The sequence below is a fragment of the Carassius auratus genome, chromosome 24, assembly GCF_003368295.1.
Source record: "Carassius auratus strain Wakin chromosome 24, ASM336829v1, whole genome shotgun sequence".
NCBI classification, from domain to species: domain Eukaryota; kingdom Metazoa; phylum Chordata; class Actinopteri; order Cypriniformes; family Cyprinidae; genus Carassius; species Carassius auratus.
The window spans coordinates 2,514,216-2,541,164 of NC_039266.1; the positions used below are offsets into that span (position 1 = coordinate 2,514,216).

At 34.1% G+C, this 26,949-nt stretch overlaps 1 protein-coding gene across 2 annotated transcripts; it reads right to left on the bottom strand.

The window, feature by feature from the left end:
* mybpc2b (myosin binding protein Cb) lies at positions 1–26,497 on the bottom strand. Of its 2 annotated transcripts, XM_026200581.1 has the most exons (29): positions 26,318–26,497; positions 18,179–18,193; positions 18,048–18,065; positions 17,473–17,532; positions 17,205–17,353; positions 15,829–15,946; positions 15,691–15,739; positions 14,638–14,697; positions 14,385–14,551; positions 14,176–14,308; positions 13,786–13,910; positions 13,402–13,507; positions 12,493–12,662; positions 12,220–12,385; positions 12,037–12,143; positions 11,925–11,954; positions 11,558–11,700; positions 10,416–10,575; positions 10,031–10,135; positions 8,976–9,164; positions 8,762–8,896; positions 7,598–7,765; positions 7,432–7,520; positions 7,156–7,351; positions 6,211–6,350; positions 5,784–5,943; positions 4,088–4,224; positions 2,843–3,029; positions 1–606 (listed from the first exon to the last, which is right to left on the bottom strand). In XM_026200581.1, the coding sequence occupies exons 1-29, from the start codon at positions 26,334–26,336 to the stop codon at positions 581–583; spliced, it is 3,327 nt and encodes a 1,108-aa protein (XP_026056366.1). In that variant the 5' UTR covers positions 26,337–26,497; the 3' UTR covers positions 1–580. The 2 variants fall into 2 exon arrangements, with proteins under 2 accessions (XP_026056366.1, XP_026056367.1); XM_026200582.1 differs by lacking the exon at positions 18,048–18,065.
* Between the last annotated feature and the right edge of the window lie 452 nt (positions 26,498–26,949).

Here is a 26,949-nt window from a genome sequence, read left to right on the forward strand (position 1 = left end):
TTGTCATAAAAGTAGTTTATTTTCTGCTCCGCAACACAACAAATGGAGATACAAGTTACACATACAATGCAGTTTGGGCTGCAAATATTCGAGCAAAATGAAAGCATTAGGTAATTTGATCATTTCAGACAGCATTAAGCTTTGTAACTAGCTAACCAACCAAGCAAGCTTTGTTAATATTCATTTCAATCACCTGTTTGATCCTTAACTCATTTATGAAGAGGAAATATGTCGACTACATGAAGGGAAGAGTCTGTGTTTTCAGTCCCTACTAAAGCCATTGTTTTTGAACATGCATTATTGTCCATAGCACAACGTCACCGGTTGCTATAGTTTTTATAAAAATACTTCTCACTGGGGCATAATGCAGTCAACTGAGCATTTATTCAAAGCCTTCAAAAGCTACAGTACTAAACCAGAGCGAGAGTTTAAGACCGTGTGAGCCGGCGTCACTTATTTCATTCACACAGAGAGACTGCAAACACAAATGACTTTAAAACAGAAGTTTATGGTGGATCATATTCAGTCGATGTCATTTCTCATCCGTTTCATCTCTGCTGTTAACTCTGCGTCATCTGTTCTACTCCTTCTTCTCTATCGGTGCGGCTGTGTTCAGGAGAGAGAGAATGTGTTTGTGAGAAGAGATGACAGATGATATGCTCTGTATTTGTATTACTCATAAAACAATAATGATATACAGTAATGATATACATCATGGTAGTGTCTGCTGTACTAAATTTATGCTGTTGTTAAGACTATAATAAGAATGGATATTGTATTTTTGCATTACCGTAATGAGCATTTGAGGGATAAATTTGCAAATGCAATGAAAATTATGTAAGAAGTAGGCTAAATATTATACATATTTAAACATTTTAGGGATAAATGTCATGCAAGCAAGATGAAATTTGAATGCATGTTGTCTTGACCATCTAAACCAGTTTAATGTCTTTTATATCATCAAAGCATTTATGGCCTTCTGGGTAAACTACTATTATAAAAAGATTAACTAATCTATAGTGTAGAAAATATGACCAAGTTAGCTGGATTTGGATATCTCACTAAAAAAAGTGAAGATTAGTGGATCGAATGAGTATAAAGTGCACAATATCTACTTGATGTGTTCAAGAATTCAAATGTAGGCTAGCAACATGATAATGTGCTATTCTCCAATGGCATTACTAAAAAGACAAATCCCTTACCAAAAAGGAGTACACTTCAAGTTTATTTTACTAAGTATACTTAAGTAAAGTTCAAGTATATTTTTAAGTATACTTTATTTAGCAAGTATACAAATATCAGTGTTCTAGTAGTATACTTAAGTGTACTGTTTCAATACTCCTTGGGACTACATTGGCCCACTTTCTAGTATATAAAATATACTTTTAAGTACACTTTAAGTATAACAGTTACAAACTTTGAGGACACAACTAGTTTACCTTGATGTTTGTTGTTTGTACTGCAACCATACTAAAAGTTAATTTATATGTATACTGAGAGTTTACTAATTAAATACTTTGTACACTTTGAAGTTTAGTATCAGAACCTACTAGTTTATAGTTTTATACTGCAATACGTTTTCTTTAAGTGAACTTTACATCGTACTTTAAGTATACTAATATGTCCCTATTTAGGTTTGAATATGTATATATTTTGTTATATGAATATCTAAACATATCCAAAACATCCAAAGAAAGAACAGAGTATTTGCTTGTAAACAAACAACAACAACAAAATATATTAATCTAGCTTCATGTATTCTTTTTTTTAACACTTAAATGTGGGTAAGTTTAATAAAACTCACAAAAAGCAGAAAAAAAGACTATGAATTGGATTGAGAATGATAATCTAAATGTAGATGGAGTTGATCAACACTTCAAAGCTTGACTGTAATTATTACCTCTAAATCGGTCATTTTATTCTATAACATTACAGTTTTGATGTTGTTTCATGTCAGATGATCGAGTTACAGTACATGTTTTAGTATCTGTTGTTTCTTTTTTCTTCTTCACTTGTGTTTTTTGGGAAATTCTGTGCAGAAGATGTGTACTAGCGCCCTCTACTGTATAACAATGAAAACACAGATTCTAGGAATAGCTCAAATATATTCAGACTTTTTGTAAGTATAAGTCAAGTACACTTAAATGTCCCTTTAAGTATATTTCTGAGGAGTACATAAACCCCATTTCTGAGAAGTACATAAAAAAATAAACTGAAAGCACACATTCCTATTTTTAGTTTAAAAGTGTACTAATAGCACACTTGAATAAACTTCTTTTTCGTAAGGGAAGTGAAAGTAAGCATGACTTTCCTGCTTTAATTATCTTTTTGTAACATGTTGCACAGTTGGAAACAAGCCATAAAGCATCTGGTTTTTGCCTGTGTGTTGTCAGTATGACACATATCCATTAAATCTCCTTAAATGTATTCATCCTCCTCCGGCGAAGACATGTTCGGTTGCATAACTTTGTTTGTTCACATTCTTTGTATCTTTCCAGCTGGATGTTGTCTGATGGCATATTCTAATGTTATTCAGAGGTTTTCCTGGTAACAGTGTTTAACTGGTGACACAAGCACATGACACAGCAGCAGTTTAATGAAGTACTACATGCGCCCTCTAGTGAACCACTGAAGTACTGCGTTTAAAACAATCAACTCTTGTTCTCACACTGGACTTTTTATTCGAATTATCCAGGTTTTATACTGAGCTAATCATATTTTCTAGCACCTATTATTAAGAATCACTCTTGCCTTATGATGTTCCAAATACAAGGTGAGTAAATGCATTTCTCGTTGAAAATGGTTTCTACATCCGATCCCTTTCAGTGTTCTTGTAAATTACCTCTGATTTCCAATCTGCACTCCACCTCATCTTCTCCGAGCTCATTCACAGCCTTGCAAGTGTACTTCCCGCTGTCGAAGGTGCTGGGTTTGCGGATGTTTAGAGTCAGGACTCCCTGGTTATTCTGCATCAGGAACTTTGGATCGTCACCTATTATCATCTTGTTCTTCATCCAGATGATCTTCGGCTGCACAGAAACACAGAGGTCAAACTGTTCTGCTCAGAAGTACATCTCGTGACATTACAGCATTAAACTGGATGTGACATGATTTTTCCACAGTGGACTGTGAAAGATGTTGGATGATGGGGAGTATATGTGTTCCTGGAGCACAAAGCCAGTCTTAAGTCTCTGGGGTGTATTTGTAGCAATAGGCAAAAATACATTGTATGGGTCAAAATGATCGATTTTTCTTTTCTGGCAAAAATCATTAGGATATGAAGTAAAGATCATGTTCCATGAAGATGCTTTGTAAATCTCCTACCATAAATATATCAAAACTGAATTTTTGTTTAGTAATATGCATTGCTAAGAACTTCATTTGGACAACTTTAAAGGTGATTTTCACAATTTTTATTTATTTTTTATTTTTTTGCACCCTCAAAAAATGTATTGGCTTAAATAAATTTATTGGCAAAAAAAAAAAAAAAAATGACACTTTAGACTGGTTTTGTGACATATGTTAAGGCAAGACATTTCTGGCAAAATATTGATCAGTCACAAGTCATTTTTAAGATTTTAGGGTATAACACACTAAGATTTCAGTTAAAAAAACGTATGTTTTAATATGCTTTTTTCCCCCTCCGTCCACTTCAGTAGCTCTTGCATCTACTTAACTTTTTTATTCCAATCTATATTCTGATGTTTTTACATATTTATACATATATCTGATTTTATATAACATTTTATTCCTGAAAACATAGCGTAAATGTTTGCCGTCTGTTGACAGAATTTTCTGATAATTAAAAAATCCCTTCTTTAAAAACATAACATTTTTGAACCTGGCTTTATGTTCAGATTTACGTTTCCCAGATTAATGCAAATTATTGCATATTTAACTACTGTAGCTAATGCCACATATATCTGTAAATTCTGTACTGCGATTAATAATCTGGGGAAATATGGTGACATATGTTAGGTAAATGTTTTACACTGTTCATCTGTAGTGTTTGGCTTAAAAAGAATAAAAGCGAGTCGTTGTCCTCATGTTCGGTAGAGTATGTTGACAGTGTGATCAGTGTGTGTACCTTTGGCAAGCCTCTGACCGCGCAGCTGATGGCCGTGCTGTAGCCGATGGTCACAGATCGATCCACGAGGGGTGCGGTGAACTTCGGAGCACAGTTCATGTCCTTCTCCTTATAGGAAGCTTGCTTTTGTTCCAAACCTAAGAGTGTGACATTGAGAAACTGACATCAAAATCTGCAAACATCTGTGCTAACATTATATCTAGCAAACATAATCCTGACAGTGTACCATGTTTGTGTGAATATACTACTGTGTTAGCTGCGATTAATGAGATTATTAAATCACAACGGCTGGGATTTGAGTACATAAATACATCTGCTGCATGTTCAGAATGAAGTGTTGGAGTTTGTGCTGCTTATAATGTGCATTTGCGAACACAGTGTGTGAAATGTAAAGCATTTAATGTTTGTACATTAAGAAATTAAGACATTACATGATCCACAAAATCCATAAGAGGTTTATTATAATTTTTTTTAAAAGATGTATACATCACCTGACAACTGAATTAATGATCTATTCATTGATGTGTGGTTTGTTCGGAGGACAATATTTGTCTGAGATACAACTATTAGAAAATCTGGAATCTGAGGGAGCAAAAAATATAAATACTGAGAAAATCATCTTTAAAGTTGTTTGAATGAAGTTCTTAGCAATGCAAATTACTAATCAAAAATTACGTTTTGATATATTTACGGTAGGAGATTTACAAAATATCTTCATGGAACATGATCTTTACTTAATATCCTAATGATTTTTGGCATAAAAAAAAAATCGATCATTTTGACCCAAACAATGTTTTATTTGCTGGTTTTGTGGTTCAGGACCACATTTATGAAATGTAATCATACATATTAATATTGTAATTTTACAGTTGTTATTTAATAACAAATTATTATATATTTTTACTTAAATACTATTTTTTTATTTTACATTTAAATATTGCAAGTAATATTTCTAATTTTAGTTTTTATTTAGCAGTTTTGCTTTGTAATTTTGTGATTTTAGTAATGTTTTTTTTTAGCAATTTATTAGTAATTTATATAGCTCTAGCTATAATTATATTACAGCCATATTCATATATAATCACAAAATTGCAAAGCCATACAAACACAACAATAATAATAACAATAATAACAATAATAATAATAATACATTCTTGATTTGTACTAAATTTTTTGTATTTTACAGTAAAATTATTTTGCGTTTATTTAGACATTTTATATTTTTACTTAGTAATGAAATAATATTTTATATAAAAACTATATATATATATATATATATATATATATATATATATATATATATATATATGAAGAGTTTATTAGCAAAAACAGAAAAATAAATAAATAATATTTTTTTTTTTTTTTTTTTTTATTGTGTTAGTTAGCTGTATTTTTTTACCTAATCACAATAACCCAACTGCAGTTTGATTGAGATTTAATTGGAATGCATAATGAAAAACAAAAAAAGATTTTTTTTTTGAAAAATGTTAAAAGCAGAGTTATCTGTTTTTGCAAATAAACTCCTCATATATTTATATACATTAAAGTTTTATTATGCATTTTTACAAGTTGTCTATTGGACTTTTCCATTGATTCTAAATAGTTAACTTGTCAGCAACAGTAACCACAGTTTATCTGCTCTCAAGCCTTTTTCTTTATGCAGTGCAGTCGAACAGCTAAGTTTGATTTGACTGACCGCTCTTGGCTACGATGGCGGTGTTCTTGCTAATGCAGGGATCTTCACTGAGACCGCAGAGGTTCTCGCTGTAGACGCGGAACATGTACTCGTTTCCGATGACCAGGTCAGAGACGGTGCAGTTAGTGCGGCGATTGTGCTCATACACCGTGAACCACTCCTGTGAGGAAGTGATGGAGAAAGGGAGTCATTCACACAAAAATAAAAGTTCTGTCATCATTTGTTCTCTCTCATGTTGTTTCAAACACCCTACGGTAAACAGATGGATGCTGCTGAGGCCAAAAATGATGATAAATCACCGAAACAGTCAGCTATGTATGACTCTATTACCAGTTTGAAGTCACGCTGAAGTCAGAGAAAGATATGATGGTGAGTAAATGATGACAGACTGATTTCTTGGTGGATAAATGGAGATCAGATCTCTCACCATGGTTTTCTTGTCTGCTTTCTGGATCGTGTAGCCGGTGATCTCACAGTTGCCGTCATCTTTGGGAGGTTTCCACTCCAACGCTGCGTTGAAACCCCAGACGTCAGTCACATGCACTTGAGTCGGAGGGCCAGGTTTATCTGGGAAGAGAGTCAGAAGAACTTGATGAACGTCTCTGGGGTCAATCAGGGGTCAGCATTAGAGCAATAAGACAGAGGGAGATTTCAGGGCTCTCGAAGTTTCCCAAAACTGGGATTCGTGCAGTTTGGGAGGTGATGAAAGCTAATTAGGAATCATGAATAATTTTTAAAATATTTTAAAGATTTAATTAACTCTTAAACATGCTAAATGTTTCTACAAATAAAAAATATAAAGATTTTAAAATTGTAAAAATGTAAAATTTAAATAAATAATTTGACTATTATTTTTATATTTACATAATGAAATAATCTTCATAAATGACTAATAATAAATTCCAAAATGTAACATTTATTTAATTAATTTAATAAAATGATTTATATTTACATAATTAAATAAACCTAATAAATTAATAAAAACTAAAAATGTCAAATAAATAATTAATTTTAAATAATTGTAAAATAATTGTCAAATAAAACCCTTAACATAAAGAAAAAGGTAAAAAATGTAATTTATCTGCATGTCATTTGATCATATCTGACATCAGCCAGCCATAAACTTGCAAATGTGTTATAGAATTATTGAAATTAACTTAAAATTTTGTTGGTTAATGTTATATTTTTACATGAATATAGCATATACATTTTTTACATTATAATTGTTTTTAATTATTTATATATACCAAAATCAGCATCAGCCAATTAAAAATCCGTTTTGGTCGACCACTATTTTTTTATGATATTTATTAATAAAAATGCAAGATGAGTGAAGAAGTATCTACACATCTTCAAAACTATTTTATCTTACCTACAATCCGGATGTCTATGTTAGCTGAGTCCTCCATGTTTTCAATTTTTAAGGAAAGCGTGTATTTTCCAGAGTGCTCTCTCTCAGCAGAACGAATGAAGAGGATGGAGTCGACGTTTGAGTTCCTGACGCCCACTTTCTTTTCATCCACCGGCTGGCCGTCCTTCAGCCATGTGGCAACAGGCCGAGGCTTGCCCTGAATACACACACACACACACACACTTGTTCATTTGTGAAGCGATGGGATTATGATAGATGCATTTAACATGCACACACCTGGAAAGGGATGACGAGGTTGATTTTCTCTCCGACTCTCTTGATGTACTTGGTTCTGAGTTCACGAGGCAGACGGATCTTGGGATGCTCTGAAACGAGAGCAGAACATCACTCTGAAGAAACAGGGTTTATTATTTATCTCTCCTGGATCTGGTTGTCTCCTCACCCATGATCTCTCTGACGGTGACGGCTTGCTCGAGCAGTGCAGGAGGACTGCGGCCCGCTATATTCACCGCAACCACACGGAAATTGATCTTCTCTCCAGTGGGAAGGTTCCTCACTGTGTAACTCTGCCGATCAACCAGATCCGTGTTAGCAGGATGCCACTCCGTTTCTGAAAGATTATTGATAATAATTCAAACATTAAAACATAGATTTATATTGACACATTATAATGAATTATTATATATTTTTTTAATTGCAAAGATTAAATATCTTTTTTTTTCTCCAAATAAATAATTGTAGTATTAATTTATAAAAAAATAAAAATAATGATTTGGGCATGTGATGGAGAGGTATGATTTATTGAATATTCATCATATGTTTGCAATGATTTAGCTTGCAATTTTTCTGAGATTAACTCGAGTGTTAAAGACTTCCATTTGAAATTCAGTGGGAAAAGTTGATACAGTAAGTTGCAATTATTATTATTTTTTATTTAAATGAGCTAATTCAAAAATCAGATTTTAGTGTTTTAGCTGCATGTCTGTTTATATATATGTACACACACACACACACACACACAGAGATATACATAATTATTGTTATTTGTAATTAGATATTGTTGCATATAAATAAAAAATGAAATTATTACTAAATTAAGTGCTAATTTAAATATTTCTTATTATTTTACTAATAGCATTAAACATTTTAGATTTATTTGCAAACAACTTCTAGAAAGTTCAAAGAATTACTCCAATTTAAATCTAAATCATTTTAAATTTAAACCATTTTAGAGCAAAAACATAAATATCAGTATCATGTGATGCATAAGCAGAACAGTTAAATTTTTGTCACTTTTATTATTTTTTTTTTTTTAAATGTCTGTAGTTTTTATAAATTTTTGTTTTAGAATCAATTATTCTAGTTCTTTAAATTAAAAGTGAAAAATGTTGGCTTGGACACTAAATAAAAAAAATAAGTTCTTTTTCTTAAGCTATATCACCCAGCCCTTTTATTTATCTTGCATTATTTATTCACATATACTTTATCCACAATACTCCTGGAGGAACTTTGCCCAAGTGCACACTGCTGAAGTAGCTTTGCATCCGCTGTGCTGTCACTATGTAGTGTTCGGTTTAGGCAAAGATGATTCCAGCAGATGACTCACCTCCTTCCTTGCAGAATTCAATGATGTATCCATCCAGCCCTCCAGCTCCGATCTTCTCCGGAGCCAGCCACTTCAGTGAGCACGTAGTGTCCGTTACATCATCAACGGTCAGCTTTGTGGGCTCGCTGGTGGGAGCTGCGAAAGAGAAAAATCTAAGGAGTTGAAGCGAGAGTCGTCATAAGTTCATAACAAAGCAATAGCACAAGCTTCTCACCGATCGGCATGAATGGTTTGGAGTTGAGACTGGGAGCCGAGATTCCGATTCCATTGACTGCATAAACTCTCATCTCATACAGAATGCCTTCAATCATGCGCTTGGCCTCATATGTTGTGTTCTCATAGACGTCAAAGTTAAGTTTCGTCCATCTAGATGATCCTTTCTTCTTCCTCTCCATCAGATAGCCTTGGAAACAGAAGCAGAACAGATTCCTGTTATGATGCAGCGACTTCTTCTAATTGTGTCAAATACTGTGATTGTCATTTTTTTGCTAATACGAATGCTGATTATTCAGAATGATACAGTATCTGCTGATGCCGATAGTTTGTTTTTCTTAAGAAAAAAAAATTCTTCAAACTAATGCTGCAAACTATACAGGGAACCTTCTCTTTTGGTACATAAGAGGTTAAAATGAACTAAACGCTATTATATTCAGTGATATTTATTATAGATATAAAATTCACACTCAATAATGTTTGTATACTACTCAATTGCACATAATGTAGTTTTCATAAAAAAATTTGTATTAAAGTGGAAGAGACTCGTGCTCTGCGTTCTCGCTTGAGCTGAAGCGCTACAGCGATCTAAGAGCGTCACATTAAGTGCATCAAAATTGCATTTATTTCTTATTTGTAGAAACAAAGCTCTTTGTGATTATTGGATTGGAGGCACATTACAAATAATATTCTATGAAGGGAAAACTGTGGACCTGGCAACCCTGGTTTGAACGACGCGTGCTTTAAAGGGTTTAACAGAACCTGTGTTAATGTGCTATTATTCATTTAAATTAGACAGCCCTAAATTCAACACACACACACACACACACACTAAAACATTCTTCATGCAAGTTTCATTTGATTGACAGGAGATAATTAGCCCGTGATTATCCACCGTTTTTAAAAATCTGTCGATAATCTGCCAATATTATCTGCCGATAATGAATGCAGATAATAGCTTTTATCGGCCGATACCGATTATCGGAAGATATATCGGTGCATCCCTAGTATTTACAGCTGTGTGTGTGTGTTATACCTCTAACAAGTGTGTGTTACCTTTTAAAGGTGCTCCTCCGTCAAACTTCGGAGGCTCCCAGATAATAGTGGCACAGTCTTCTCCTACTCCGGTACACTTCACATTCTCGGGAGGATCAGGAACATCTGCAACGACATGGGTTCGATTCCAGGGATTGCATGAGTGGATAAGATCTTTGCCATGAATGCATTTGGCCAATGCATAAATGTAAATCTAAATGTGCATTTAGACCCTAAAGGTGCATTCAAACTCCAACAATGATTCAATCATTAGAGATCACTGTAGTGTTTGTAATTAGCATAATTACTTTTGTCCACATTCCTTTAGAAATTGAACTTTGGATCAGTTTCTGGTCAGAATCACAGTGCCATCTGCAGGAATAAAGAGGCAGTGCTGGAAACACACCTACGATTTTGATGAATAGGTGGGCTTTGTCTTCTCCTGCGGGGTTGGTGACAGTGATGGTGTAGTTGCCCTCATCTTCTCGCTCTGCTCCTTCAATGACGAAACAGCTGAGGTCTTTCCTGTTTTCCACACGCACTCGTCCCTCTGCGTCTGTCACTTGCTGTGACACACAGGTACAGCCGCTTTATTTATTCCTTTAGCAAACACTAACAACTCGTTTTTTTTTAGATTTTTTAAAATACAAGCAAATGATATTTAACACATACTGCAAAATTTTGTTAGATGGTTTTCAGCCAATACAATACGTCAGACCAATACCAATAACATAAAAAAGTCAAAGTAAAATGTATTTATAAATTTCACAAAAATACACCACAAATACACATGAATACCATTCGTAAGCTAGTGATTATAAGTCTCTTCTGCTCACAAAATGGCATTTATTTAAACAAAAATACACAAAATATTGCAAAAAAAAATAAACACAAGTCAGCCAGTCATTTCTTTATCAATGGCATGCATGCATTATGTTTCTTTATTTGTGTATATTACAGTTTCTATTAAAATCACAGTTAATAAGCATGTATTTAATTTTTAACTTCAGTAGGACTTCTGTAAAAATATATAAAAATAAATAAATTAAAGTTTTACACTCTATATTAATGTCATTTCAAGCATGTAGAGAGGAGTGTTATTTTAATACTTATATACTATTGCAGTTTTATTCATATTTAGAATGACTAGTTATATGATTTTATTTTTTATACTTTTTTATTTTTATTTTGCTGTTTGGTTTTGTCCTTTCTATTAGGTTTTTCTTGTTTGTTTATTTGTTTTTGTTATTTGTCTGTTTTTTATGTCAGTGTTAGTTTAAATTTAGTTCCGTTTTAGTTTTTATTTATAATATTTTTAGTGCTTAAATATACACTTAAGTTAGTTGCCAAGGCAATATTTTTTCCAGTCATATTTCTTATTAATTTTAATTTTGTAATGAAAAAAAAAAGTTTTAGTAAACTGGTGGAGATTCTATATTAGTGCATCCCAATTTGAAGCATGTGTATAACCCACTATACCAAATATGTCAAATTAAATGTCAAAATTATAATCACTACTGATTAATAGTCTTTATTTTGTATGTGTACCTTGTCTCCCTTCATCCAGCAGACGGTGGGAGCAGGTTCTCCTGTGATCTCCACATCCAGACGCAGCTTGTTACCAGCAACAACAATGATGGTGTTCTGAGAAACCATGTTACCGGCCACATCCAGATGGATTTTAGGAGGATCTTAAAGGAGCAAGACAAAGTAAGTGGATACAAGCAAGTGTGGTTAGAGAGAGCATATGTTACAACTATGTCTTCACAACCAGTCTGGGCCGATGTACTTTAGCTTACAATGCTTTTGGGAAACGCAACCCAGAGCAATTAGCAGTTAACCAAAGGCTAAGCTTTCATATTTTTAAATTAGCATGTCTGAATAAGAAATTAAAACGTCTTGGTTTTTGTCCTACCTTGTCTGGGAACATAGTCGATCTTGATTTCTGAAAGAAAAAAGACCATCTGTTTATGCACAGTCATAACAAATCTGAGATAGTTTTGTTGACTATAGAGTTTCCTTCTCACCCAGGAAGTTGAGTTTAGCAGACAGTGAGAGCGCATAACCGTCTGGGACAAACGTGTAATCTCCAGCATCCCCTGGCTTGACGTTATCGATGGTTAAACGATGAATCCTGGAGTCACACGCACACATGTTTCAAACCTGCACAAATACATCTCATCAAAGTCAACACGTGTCTGAATGCTGACCTGCCGATATGGGAAATCTTGATACGGTCGCTGGCTTGGACTTCCACGCCATCCTTAAACCATTTCCCTGTGACTTTCTCGTCAGACACCTCACACTTGAACATAGCCTGCTCTGCAGATTTGACCGTGAGATCTGCGATGCTCTGCAGCACCTCCAGTTCCTTCTCTGGGGTGGAGTTTGACAAAGAGAAGAAAAAACGATTGAAGAGTTTCAACTTTAGTCTTCACAACCAACCCCACTGGTGAGGGCTGTAAGTAGAGATCAGATGTTACCTTCAACGATGAGCTCTCCCTTCGACTGGCCTCCGTTGGTGTAAACGAAGTACATCCCACTGTCCTCTACGGTCGCCTCTTGAATAATAAGACAGTGGCGTTTCCCGTCCTTTTTGAAACGATACTTTGAATTTTTGTCATCTCGAGACAACTCCTGATCCTCGAACATCCTGCAGTTACACATACAGTCATGGCCGGTCAAAAATCTGGGATAAATATAAATTCATTTTTTTATTTTTTTGAAAGAATCTCATATGCTCACCAATGCTCCATTTATTTAATCAAAAAAAAAAAAAATCTTACCATTTATAATAACTCTTTACCATGTGAATATTTTCAGCACCATTACTCCAGTCCAGTAAGAAACATTTCTGATTATTACCAACTTTGTAAACAATTGTGCAGATTACTATATTATGTTCATATATTACATATGTGTTCCTGGAGCACAACACCAGTCTTAAGTCTCTGGGGTATATTTGTAGCAATAGCCAAAAATACATTGTATGGGTCAAAATTATAAATTTTTATTTTATGCCAAAAATCATTAGAACATTAAGTAAAGATATTTAGAAACATTTCCTACCATAAATATATCAAACTTAATTTTTGATCAGTAATATGCATTGCTAAGAACTTCATTTGGACAACTTTAAAGATGATTTTCTCAATATTTAGAATTTTGTTTAAACCCTCAGATTCCAGATTTTCAAATAGTTGTATCTCGGGCAAATATTGTCTGATCCTAATAAACCATACATCAATGGAAAGCTTTTTTATTCAGCTTTCAGGTTTATAAATCTCTCTCTCTCTCTCTCTCTCTCTCTCTCTCTCTTTCTCTCTCTATATAGCAAAAGCATTTTCAGTTCCTTCATGATGTAAATTATTGCCTGTTTGTAGTTTGTTTACCAAATGACGTGTGCTCCCTCCTCCGACACTTCGATCTCAAACTCCACTCTTTCTCCCACCACGACCTGGTAATCATCCAGCAGTTTAGTGATGGTGACCGGAGGTTCTGTAATGCAATTTGATAAGGTGACTTCTAACACCATTGTAGTCCTGTGTATACAATGCAGCAATATCTAGTACAGTGTCTTCAGAATGCTAAAGGAGCTTACTGTTTGACACTTTACTTTGACATTAGCTTGCAAAGCGATTCTTGGAGAACAAATGTAATGCTAGTTAACATATCTTGGGTTTTTGTTGATGATTTTGCAGATATTTACTGTATGTTAAGAAATGAAATGCGAGCACTGCAGCTCTCCAGATGAATTTGATTAAAAAAACACACACCTTTGACAAAGACTTCCGTGAAGCATTTATCAGTCCCGACCACACACTCATACGCAGCATCGTCTGCCAGACTGCATTTGTTAATCGTGAGGGTTCGAATGTTTCCATTAGACTCCATGATGTATCTGCCATACAAAGAGACGGATATATATGTGATGCTTGCTTACAATATTAAACCTAAAATAAGTGTGGATGTCCAGGCTTCCTTGCTTTTTGTATAAATGTTGTTGCTATTGCCATTTTGAGACAATTTTAACACATAAAAGGTTTAAAACACAAAAAAATGGATCATCTTAGTAATGCTTTCTCCACATGATCAAGTGAAAGTGCTTTTCTCAGAAATGTGTCTTTGAAATGCAATGCATCTGTGTGTGTTTTCTAGATTCTCACTTGGCCGAGGGTTTGATCTCTTGGCCGTTCTTCAGCCATTTGACCTCAGCGTTAGGGTCAGCCACCTCCACAGACAGGACGATCTTCTTTCCCTTGTTAACGGAGTACGCTGACTCCAGTCGTCTCAGGAACGCTGTAGAAACATCCCACACACAGTCTCAAACAGAAGATCACAGACTTGAGTTCTGACTGATCTCTCGTTCTCGTACCCTCGCTGACTTTGGGCTCCACGACCTTCATCTTCTTGAGTCGTTTCAGCATGCCACGCAGGTCAGTGATGCCGTACTGGAAGGCGATCTTCTCGTACTCGCTGGGATGAGCGCTCTTCAGAAGCTCCCAGACGTCGATGTCCAGCTCAGGCTCTGGCTTCTTTTTCCTGTGAAAGTGAGTGATGTTATAAACAAGAGTGAGCGGTTTTAGGAGACGGAGTGTGGTTTTAATGGAAAGAGAGAGAACACTTACTTTTTAGCGGCTTTGAGAAGACCACTGAAGTCCAGTTCACCCTCGTCCTCCCCAGCACCACTGTACAAGAGCACATGTTGAATTCACAAAACACAATGTGTGTGTGTGTGTGTGTGTGTGTGTGTGTATATATATATATTCACTTAACTCAAAAAAGTATATATTTTTTCAATTAATTTACACGTCACATCATAACATTAATACATATAAAAAAACATCTATATGTAATACATATGTGTGTATGAAATGTTTTTGCAAGTCAAATTAAGTTAAAATAATTGTTTTTAGTTTTTTTTTTTTGATTTTTGTTTTGTATATCATTTTTTAATCACAAATGTGCATTCATTTGTGCACCCATTTTTCAGAAGTCATCATGACTAAATTTATTTTTTATTTTTTACTTATTTACTTAATTCCAGAACACAAAAAAAACACCCCAATATAGGGATGCACGATTGGATTTTTGCCGATATCTGATATGCTGATCAATTTTAACTCATTTTGGCTGACAGCCGATGCCGATATATAATTATTTTATTATTTAGGTTAGTTTTTAATAAGAACTCATTCGTTAGGATGAAATATAAAATAACAAATTTATTATATAATGACAGTAAATGTAAGATTTTAAAATAACGAAAAAAAATAAACTATATATTAATCACTTCATTTTTTTCAGAAAGATGCAGTGATAACCTTATTTTATTTTGTGATTTAGCATTTGTAAATTGTCTAAAGCAAAAATGTTGAAAAAATTCTGAAAATGTATTAGAGCTTATAATTTGATGCAGTTTTTTGTTGTTGTTGTTGTTGATGTAAGCTATAGCTTTTGACCTTTAAATCAAAACATACTCATGGTTTTATGGCCTCAATTACACAGTCTAAATATTGCTTTCATTTCCGGTATTCATATTAACAGACAGTTAACCAAAGTGTTTTTTGATGGTTGGTTCACTTGCTCAATTATTGTACTTAGTTCTGTTAAATCCTAAACATCTGGCTGCATACTTGTGAGAAAAGTCTATTCGCTCACGTCTGTCTACTCAGACTCACGCTCTTTTGAAGGCAGACAAAATATCTGCTTGCTCCTCTTGTTCAGCAGCTACAGAAAAGGAAGAAAGATAAATATAGAGCAGTCATTCTTCTAAGATGGTGCTTTAGTGTTATTTTGGTTGTGAAAGACACACTAACCCTCCACAGTGATCTCAAAGGTGCAGCTGTCACACTTGTCTTTAGCAGACACTTCACACCTGTATCCACCTGCGTCTCCGGGGACCACCTTGACGATCTTCATCTCGTACGTGTAGATCTGAGAGAGAACGAGCCAAAGACATGTGATGTGTAAGGATGATGTGTAATAAAACATGCCACAAATTAATTTAAATTGATCAACTTAAAGCTGCAGTAGGTAACTTTTGTAAAAATGTATTTTTTACATATTTGTGAAACCTGTCATTATGTCCTAACAGTAGAATATGAGACAGATAATCTGTGAATAAATCAAGCTCCTCTGGCTCCTCCCAGTGGTCTTATTGCCATTTGCAGAAACTCCATCACTCCGGTAAAAAATAATCAATCAGAGCTGCGGTCCGTAACTTTGTTTGTGTTCAAAATGCAGAAAAATTTATATAATAAGCGAGTACACCATGAATCCATTTTCCAAACTGTGTTTTTAGCTTGTCCTGAATCACTAGGGTGCACCTATAATAAGTGTTTATATTCGGACTATTTTAGATTGCTTCGGGGGTACCGCGGCGGAGTAACCCAGTACCTTTGTGATTCTTCATAGACATAAACAGAGAGAAGTAGATCCGGCTACGATGTTCTTCTGCAAGACGCAAGCAGTTCTGTTTATTAACCGCTAGAGCGTCAAAAGTTCCCTACCGCAGCTTTAACAGTGTAAAGAAAATCGATATTATATATTGTAGAAAAAAAGTCAGATCAATATAGTACTTAAATAAAATAATTTAAAATAATTTTGTTGATATAATGAATTCCATTAACATTTCAGTTTTGAATTATACAAATGCTCTCCCAAGAACCATTTTAAGGAAACCTGTTTCAACCACAAAAATTAAAAATAAAGGTTTATAACTCGCAATTTTATTTTCTTACAATTCTGAGGGAGAAAGTCAGAAACTAGGAGTTCTGACCTTTTCCTTATCTTACATTATCTTTCCCGGGATGTAAACTTACAATTCAGTATTTTTCTTTCCACCACAGAATAATATATATATATTTTTTTTACTGTGACTTTCATCTAACAATTCTGATTTATTCTTGTAATTGCAAGTTTATATCTCACAGATCTGACTCTTATTCTCAGAACTGTGTTAATGTATTGCACTTCTGAATGTAGGCTATATCTCAAGATTCAGTTTTAAAAGCAATTCTGAGAAAAAAGTCTGAATTGTGACATAAGTCAGTTACGTTTATTTAATTCTTTCGTTACATGATGGAACCAAGCTTTCATTCAGTACACCACACTTTGAACAGTTCATAAATCCTGTTATAATGAATATTATTTGCATTAAATTGAGTCTCAATGCAACACAGTGCCCTCTAACCTTCGTGTTCCTGTCATAGGACTCTTTTAACTGGATGTGTTTTCCCGCTTTGCTCCCGAGGTCCATCCACTTCCCCTTTAACCACTTCATGGTGGGTTTGCGTGTGAGGTTGGTGGAGTCCACCTTAACCACAAATGTTACATCTTTACCTGTGTCAAAAAACAAAACGAAAAGATCAATCATAATAATGCAGCATTCATCTTTTAATATGGGTAGTTTTATGATGGCAACTATTTGAAGCTTTAATGATGCATTTGAGTTTTAATACCTGTGATGGCTACCACACTTTCTGGCTTCTGCACAAAAAGTCCTGTCAGCTCGGTTCGTCCTGCAAGCATGTGACAGGTTTGTTATATAAATACAAAAATACACGCGCACATATATTCACAGTCAGGGATCCTGTAAATAACATTTCATGGTGTCAACAAGAAGCACGCTCCGTTTCCATTTTAAATATTCCTTGCAAATATTTAAAACTTATTAAGTCAAGCATTAAACAATAATACGTATTTTGAAGGACATTAATTATAGGATCTCTGAAATAACTGATGTGAGCTCCATGCACAAGGAAAGAGACAACCATTCTTTCCTCTTCTCACTTTTTGCAGTCATTCATTTTAATATTACATTCATTTTCATAATAGGGCAGGGCAACTGTATTAGCCTACACACACCTCACTGTAAATATAATAGGTATTATTCCACATTATATCATACAGTCCTTTTCATACACACCGACTTAGAACTCTTAAAGAAATTCTAAGTGATTTATATAGTTAGTATGTGGTTTAAATAATGCAAGGAAGTTGCTAAAGGAGTTTCATAACCATTCAGATTAATTACCATCCTCTTCTGGAGCTTCTGCAGATGAAAGAACAACGTTAAACTAAAGAAATCTTCTGTGCTTTTTGCTTTTTATATTTAAAGGTCTTCTGATTTGGAAACAGTCAGTGCACATTAATGGTGTCACTTACCCTCTGGCTTCACCTCTGTGGGAAGAAAAGAGACAAAAAAGTGGCATTAGACAACAGATTAAGTAAGCATATAATTAATGCATAATATAGTGCATATATTTAACTTGTAAAATGTACATGTTATACATATTTCAATCAATGATCCAGTGAGCTGTCAGAAGGCATTTTTATCATAAAAAGTATTTTAAATAAAATATGTACAGTACAGACCAAAAGTTTGGAAACATTACTATTTTTAATGTTTTTGAAAGAAGTTTCTTCTGCTCATCAAGCCTGCATTTATTTGATAAAAAATACAGAAAAAACTGTAATATTGTGATATATTATTACAATTTAAAATAATTGTTTCTAAATGTATTATACTTTAAATTATAATTTATTTCTGTGATGCAAAGCTGAATTTTTAGGATCATTATCACATGATCCTTTAGAAATCATTCTAATATGATGATTCATTATCAAAGTTGGAAACTGTTCTGCTGCTTAATATTTTTTCAGAACATCTGATACTTTTTTAGGATACTTTGATGAATAACATTTTTTATTTTATTTATTTTTAAAATAAATATACTTTGTAATAATAATATACACTACTGGTCAGTAATTTGGGGTCAGTAATTTTTTTTTTTATTATTTTTTTAAATAAAATCAATACTTTTATTCAGCAAGGATGTGTTAAATTGATAAAAAGTGATAGTAAATTTTAAATATTATAGTAAATATTATTAGAATATATATTATTAGAATTATTATTTTTATTTGGAATAAATGCAGATCTTTTTAACCCTTTATTGATCAAATATATTAGACAGCAGAACTGTTTCCAACACTCATAATAAATCAGAATATTAGAATGATTTCTAAATGATCATGTGATCGACTGATGTTACATGTGACACTGAAGCCTGGAGTAATGATGCTGAAAATTCAGCTTTGCATCACAGGAATAAATTATTTTTTTAAAGTATATTCAAATAGAAAACTATTATTTTAAATTATAATAATATTTCACAATATTACAGTTTTTTCTGTATTTTTGATCAAATAAATGCAGGCTTGATGAGCAGTAGAAACTTCCTTCAAAAACATTAAAAATAGTAATGTTTCTAAACTTTTGGTCTGTACTGTATATTTCTACAATACATTAATTTAATAATGTTGAAACCGCGGCACTGACTGACCATAAATGTTTCTGTGAATCCTGATTGATGACCATCGGCTAAGTTACTATGTAACCACTCTGACATCATCTGTCCTGATGATAAATATACTCCAGAGCTCTGTGTAAACTGATACAGACTCTCAGCCACACAGATGCTCTACAGCCCTATAAATATGATACCAGAAAAATGTAGGTGGCATAACCTCACAGTTTTAGACTTTCTTCTGTATATTTATAATCGCACATACCGTGTGCACATATGACCTTTGACTGAGTTGTCTTTTTCAGAATTGGAAAATACAGCTGTAAATTTGATTAAATGTGATGCCATAGTTTGCTATATAAACGTGGGTAAGAGTTAAGGGCAGTTTTAATGCACAAGGAGTGAATTTTCAAATAAAACTAGAGTAACATATGTTTAATTTCACTGTTTACATCTCGTTTGGTATTAAACTGAATAACTCTCTCTCTCTCTATACGGTATGTATGTCTCTCTCTCTCTCTCTCTCTCTCTGTGTGTGTGTGTGTGTGTGTGGGCATGTTTTTGTGACATATCAGGACACAACTCTGTATAATGACATGGGTATGACACAGGTATTAGACAGAGAGGGTGACTTATGAGGACATAACCCATGTCCCCATTTTTCAAAACACTCATAATTCATACAGAATGAGTTTTTTTGAGAAAGTAAAAATGCACAAAGTTTCCTGTGAGGGTTAGGGTTAGGGTTGGTGTAGGGAGATATAATATACAGTTTTTACAGTATAAAAACCATTACACCTATGGGATGAACACACTTTACACAAAAACAAATGTGTGTGTGTGTGTGTCTGTAAAGTCGTTGCATTAAATGTTGCATGCAACACAAAAAAAAAACAACAACAAAAAAAAACTTCTGTAATCAAATATCTAAACATCCTTAAATCAAGATACATTTGCTTGAGATGCTAAATGAAGATAAAAAGTTATTTTTGTATTTATTTTGAGAAACTTAACTAAATTCAGTAAGCTTGTGTTTTAAACAAGAACAGATATCTCTCAGAAACCCACTGGCAGATTTGGTTTTCTTTCTTGTTTTAATCAGAAACTCACTTCACTTTAATACATTTCTCTGAAAACAAGACTATTTATGTCATGTTGCGTCTCAGGTAAATATATCTTGATTTAAGAATCTTTCACTGGAAAACAAGACATTTACTGAGGGAGATTTACGATTGCTTTACTTGGTCTTAACCTGCAGATACTCTGATATATATATGAGCTAATTTCAGCATCTGCAGTTGAAAAACATCACCAGCTGAGCACTAATTTCTTGCTTTGGAGTCGGAGGTGTCAATGCAACTTCATCAAGATGTTTCCACTCTGGTGATGAGAAACTCTCTCTGATCGTGTGCTCTGAAATAGCAGCATGCCTAACATCCGCCTCGTTCTCAGGAGGGCACTTTGTTGCCATGGCGCTTGTTAAAAGGCAACGGTAACATCGTAACCTCTCTGATGTCAGGCCAGGAATCTACCCTTCCACCACACCGGTATCAGATAGCAAGCATCTCACAGTCAGGCTCTTATGGTCGGGCAAATAACTGTCTAAAATGACTGAGCTTAAAGAATATTGAGCCATAACCACAGATATGCTGCGATTTGTTTTTAGGTTAACTGAGAAGATGTGCCACATGGAAGGTTATTGTGTTTGCACTTCAGATTGATTTTAGGTAAAGTAGACGACTCATTCCTGTTTAATTGTGTTTTTCAGTGGACACAATCTTTTAAACAGTAAGTAGGATGGATCAGGATTTTTTTAGGTTTGTATAAAATATGATCTGTCTACCCATGATGTTATTTGTCTGTCTTCACTGGACTTTTTTTTTTTTTTTTTAAGCACTGTATCAGATTTCAAGACACACATAGAAATTAACTTTGTGTCTAAAAATGGCTTGAATATTTCAACCCTTAAAGCAACTGAAAGAAAGACTGCCTTAAAACTCTTTAAATTACTTGCAATTTAAGTATTAATTAACCTCTTTAAATTTGTTATATTTGCTGTTTAAAGTGATTATTTTATTTTATTAATTAATAAATAAGTTGATCAATGTTTTGTTGCATAAAAAAATAGTAGAACATTTTTATTAAAATCCGTATTTATTTATGCTTTTATTTTTGCATTTATTTTTTATCTTTCATTGAATGCTGCTTGGAATTATTGTGTTTGCAATTCATTCATTCAGGAATCTGGAATTAGGAATTTGATCACTTATTATAAAATAGATAATTTTTATAATCCAGAATATGATCCGAGATCACATGTGGACTTGTTCAGGAAATCTGGCTATTGAAAATTTAATGAACTGACTTTGATGAGTTGATTTTGAACAGGATTCAGTAAAATGATCCTATCTTCTGATCCGGCTCCAAATGTTATTAATGTATGTGTCAGTTTATACCTCATAAATGTCACACTTCACCTACAATAAATTGTAATATTATAAAATCAGTTTGTCATAAGTAAATGTAATTGTAGGTAAGTAACTCCTGGCTAACAGCAGTAACACAGAAATGCTTTAGTGTTTATGGTTTATATTTGGTGAATAAACACCTCAAACTTTGTCTTCATGATTCACTTTAGGTGTGTGTGTGTGTGTGTGTTCCTTGTATTTATCATGCTATGGGGCCAAATGTCCCCACAAGGTAGTAATATCACTAAATCTTGACCTTGTGGGGACATTTTTGAGGTCCCCATGAGTGAACAAGCTTATGAATCATACAGAATTAAAAACATTTTTAAATTTAAAATTGCACAAAGTTTCCTGTGAGAGATAAGTTTAGGAGTAAGTTTGTTGTAGGGCGATGGAAAATACAGTGTACAGTATAAAAACCATTACACCTATGGAGAGTCCCAATAAAACATGGAAACACAATGTGTGTGTGTGTGTGTGTGTGTGTGTGTGTGTGTGTGTGTGTGTGTGTGTGTGTGTGTGTGTTTGTGTGTTTGTGTGTGTGTGTGTGTTTCAGAGGGATTGAGGCAATACTTAACACAGTGTACTCCATTCTGGATTTAGCACATTAGGTAGGTAAGCTCCCAGTCTTAGCACAATTCCACACACACACACACACACACACACACACACCTGGTGTCTCCCGACAGAGCTGCTGAACCTCCATCTATCACTCAGATATAATGCAGATTGTTATAAAAGCACTCATTTAAACTTTACCGAATCAGTGAATCTGGGTGGCCGATAATGCAGCACGTAATGAGACCCGTGCCGAGGCGACTGTCTAAATCTGTTCATGTAAATGACTGAGTAGTGACTAAAGGTCTGAGACCCAGTCTGTCAGCATTGTGACCCTGAGCTAAGCACTTGATCCCGGGTCACTCCAATTGAAATACTCATTTAATTTATTTATATTGAGACTAGCTTCTAACTAACCAATTTATGGCAAAATTATAGACATGCTCCGTCCTTTTAAAAGTTTGTAATCCTATTGATTTTGCTATCATAGCAATCATTTTATTACACTATATGTTGCATTGTTTTATTTGCCCTCATTCAGTGCTGTTTGATAAACTGATCATGTCAACATGATTATAAAACAAATGCTGTTCTTCAGAACTTTCTATTCATCAAATAATTCTGAAAAATAAAATGTATCACTGTTTCCACAAAAATATTGTGCAGCACCACTGTTTTCAACATTGATAATAATCAGAGATGTTTCTTGAGCATGAAATCAGTATATTTTCGTGATTTCTGAAGATCATGTGACACTGAAGACTGGAGGAATGATGCTGAAAATACAGCGCTGCATCACAGGAATAAATTACAATTTAAAATATATTCACATATAAAACAGATTTTTGAAATTATAATAATATTTCACAATATTACTGTGTTAAATGTATCTTTTATCAAAATAAATGCAGCCTTGGTGAGCAGAAGAGACTTTTTTTTTTTTTTTTTTTTTGGAAAAAAAATCTTTCTTACACCAGATTTGGTTGTGTAAAATATAAATGTTGAAATATTACCATTTATTTCATGAACAAAAGTGTCCAATAACAGGAAATAGGATCTCAATATGTTTGGTCCATTTCAAATAAATTAGCTTTAAATAAGACCTCATGTGAAAAACATTTTAAAAACGTTATTCATTATGTGCACAGCTTTATTTAATTAGAAAACCATAAGTGCAGCTTTAAATAGAAGCTTGAGTTTCTGCTAACTTTGCATTTGGATGGTGACAAACACAGTTAAATCAGCTGTCCAGAGTGTTCTTCTTCACTAGTAAAGTCTGTGAAGCTGAAGTGGTGATTATCAGCGTATGAAGGTATTTTTAGAGCTCGTCTCTCCCCTGGGCTTCTGTGGCATTACCATATCGGACAACAGCATCTGGAAGAACCCTTCTAAGAGCGACAGCGTGTAAATCAACGCTGCTGACAGGCTGCTGATCGGATTTACTGCCGTTCATTCAAAAGGTTGGGTGAAGTAGCAAAGGTTAAACAGAGAAAGGAATCGGTCTAAGAGATTGATTTGCCACAGGAAAACATGACGTGATTTTCCATTGCTATTTTTCCTGCAGCGCAGTAATATCTCTCCGAACAGCTGACTTTTTTGTTTTGTTTTTGCCTTGCTTTTTACTCAATCCATGATGAATAAAGTTGTCTAATAAACTGTGATTTACAGACCGAGCTGAAAATAGAAATGGCAAAGGTCATCAGGAAATATTTATATCTTACTGTGGAGTGTGAAAGGGACGAAGAGGTCAACGATCCTAGATCTTCTTAAAAATGTGTTTAGGTTTTGTGGCATATGATATACAGTCTAGTCATGTGGCCCTAGGTATGGATTCAGTGAAGGTCTCGAGGGTCACGCTTTTATTAGCATCTGAACCCTTAATTGGATCCTAGAAGGGAGTTACACACTCGCTCTGAATGAAAGAGCACAGATAAAATGTGTCTCCACCAAACTGGCTCCAGGTTTCAGATTCTGCTCGGCTTAAATTAGGCTTTGTGTTTTCCAGTATCTTAAAATCATTTGACTAATGTGTAGGGTTTATCATCAATGATTTCTTTATATATCGCAATTCTGAGTTAGTATCTCAAAATTCTGAATTTATATCTTGCAATTCTGATTTGATATCATAACATTTTAAGTTTATACCCCACAATTCTTAATTTGTATCTTGCATTTCTGACATACTGCAATTCTGAGATAACATATTAAAATGCTTAGTTTATACCTTGCATTTCTGACTTAATGTCTTGCTATTCTGAATTTATATCTAGCAATTCTAAGTTTATATCTTGCAATTATGAATTTAATTCTTGCAATTATGAATTTATATCTCACAATTCTGACTAATATCGCAATTCTGAGTTAATATCTCAGTTAATATCTTGCAATTCTAAATTTATCTCTTGCAATTCTGAATTGTTTCTCACAATTCTTAATTCATACCTTAAAATTCCGAGTTTATATGTCACAGTTTTGACTTTCTCACAATTCTGAATATATCTCGCAATTCTGACTTTATGACATGACTTCATATCTTGCAATTCGGAATTTTCTTACATTTCTGAGAATATCTTGCAATTCTGGGTTTATCTCTCGCAAATCTGACTTTACATCTCACAGTTTACAGAACTGTGAGAAAACTAAAAATGAATTATGAGATTTTTCATCCCTTGACGGAATAAACTTCCCTAAAATATCACTTGTTCCACATTTGAACCATATTCATACTGGATAAAGTATATTAGCTTTACAATGAACTGAATCTAAACATGCATTTTGATTGTTTCAATCAAATCAAATATCATTAGTTATGTCAAAACTGTGCAATCCAAATAGATGGAAATTGTATATGCAATTCAAACACATTTTCAATTGAAGCCGAACTGTTTTATTGAGTGCACATAAAGCTTTTAAAGTTTCATGACACACACTTCATGAAGGTGTTTTCAGGTTGTGGTGTGAATGATCTGTAAGCCGGTGGTCAGAGAGGAACTGTGCTAAGACTAATAGATGTGCACCCTGTGTGCTTCATCTCGTCCCGTTCTCACACTGTCACACAGTTTCTCGTCTTACACACTCACTAGAACGGGATGGATAAAAAAGATCAACTGCTATGACAGGAGGAAGAAATATATTTCATGACCGTATACCGTATATCTGTCTGACAGAGCATAAGGTTTTATGAGCACCAGTTTAGCTTTCAAGTAAACTGTTAATGAATAGTTCAGATCGCAGACAGACTAGACTAGATTATCTATCTGTCCCATGCAGATGAGAGTAATGCTGTGCATACTAATAAAACATGTCAGATCATTCATATAGTGCTATAGTGGTGAGAAACAGCACAGCTTTAGTCTCAAACAGAGCATGGTGTGTGATACTGTTTCAGCTTTGCTCGGGAAGCTTTTCATTTGGCCATCTGTGCGACTTTATCTTTCTGCCTTGACACATCTGCTCCGCTCTTTCTCTTCACACTGACCCTTCCTCATTCATGACACCTCTCCTCCTCCTCAGCTTACACCCTTCTATTCATTCTAATGTTATTTTGAGATGTTTGGGGAGTTTGCACGTGTTTAGAGACTAAAGAAAGTTTGCAAATTAAAGAAAGCGCATGAAAATACTGTAAAACATCATCTTAGTAGCAATGACAATGACAAATTGCAATATATCTGTTATATATCAAATCAAAAAGTCACAGTTACGAATCGAGGAATCTTAGTACAATTCACTTATCAGTGATTCTGACGATGCAATTAAACAATAATAGCTGATAAATAAACAAAAGCTCAATATTCAGATCTAATAACACTTAACAATCTAACTTTTAGATTCAGTTCTAATCTTGTCATGCTTTGTAGACTTTCTGTTACTGTCACTAACAATGCTGGCACTATTAAACATACTAGTTACTACTACTGCTAGTAAATAAATAGTAGAAGTAGCATAAAGTCAAAAACGGAGAGATGTACCTTCTGTGGGCTCAGGCATAGCTGTAACTGCGTCTTGCTCGTCTTCCTTCGACTGACAGCTTGTGTCACTTTTTTTGCTTTTTATTTCACAGTCCCTCAGTTATTCAAAGCGTTCAGGGAACTCAAATTACCCACCAAGCAAGGAGAGAGCTGGAAGGAGGGAGACAAACCAGGGGAAGAGAAGAGAGAAGCAATGACATTTGAAACCCTCCTGGATCCTCCGAGTCCGAGAAGAAAGTTTGGAGAGATGGGAGAGTGTTTGCTGACAGACGTGTTAAAGTGTTGTTATTTTACAGGGAGTTTTACACCAGCTAAACAGAATGCAGCTCTTTCAGCACCCTTTCTTACGAGCGCATCACAATGTGTCTTTATTTGTGTCCATGTCTTTAACACAGTATGCTGAGTTTGTGTTATTTTTGTGCATTCATGCGCTGATTTTGTGGAGGTTGCTCATTCATTGGTACACAATTGTACACACACACAAAACCATTCATATTTTAATATTTACAAAACAATAGTAACATAATATACTGCATAGTATATAACACTATATATAGTGTTTGCACAACAATTTTTTATTTAAGTTTTTTTAAATGTATTCTTTATTTATTGAACTGTTTAGATTTTTCACT

What these genes read in the sequence shown, in the direction of transcription:
- mybpc2b (XM_026200581.1), bottom strand. An exon ending in CTTTGAGATCACTGTGGAGG is followed by an intron (nt 15,740 to 15,828) that starts GTTAGTGTGTCT and finishes CCTTTTCTGTAG; the next exon opens with CTGCTGAACAAGAGGAGCAA. An exon ending in GTGCAGATTGGAAATCAGAG is followed by an intron (nt 607 to 2,842) that starts GTAATTTACAAG and finishes TCCTGAACACAG; the next exon opens with CCGCACCGATAGAGAAGAAG.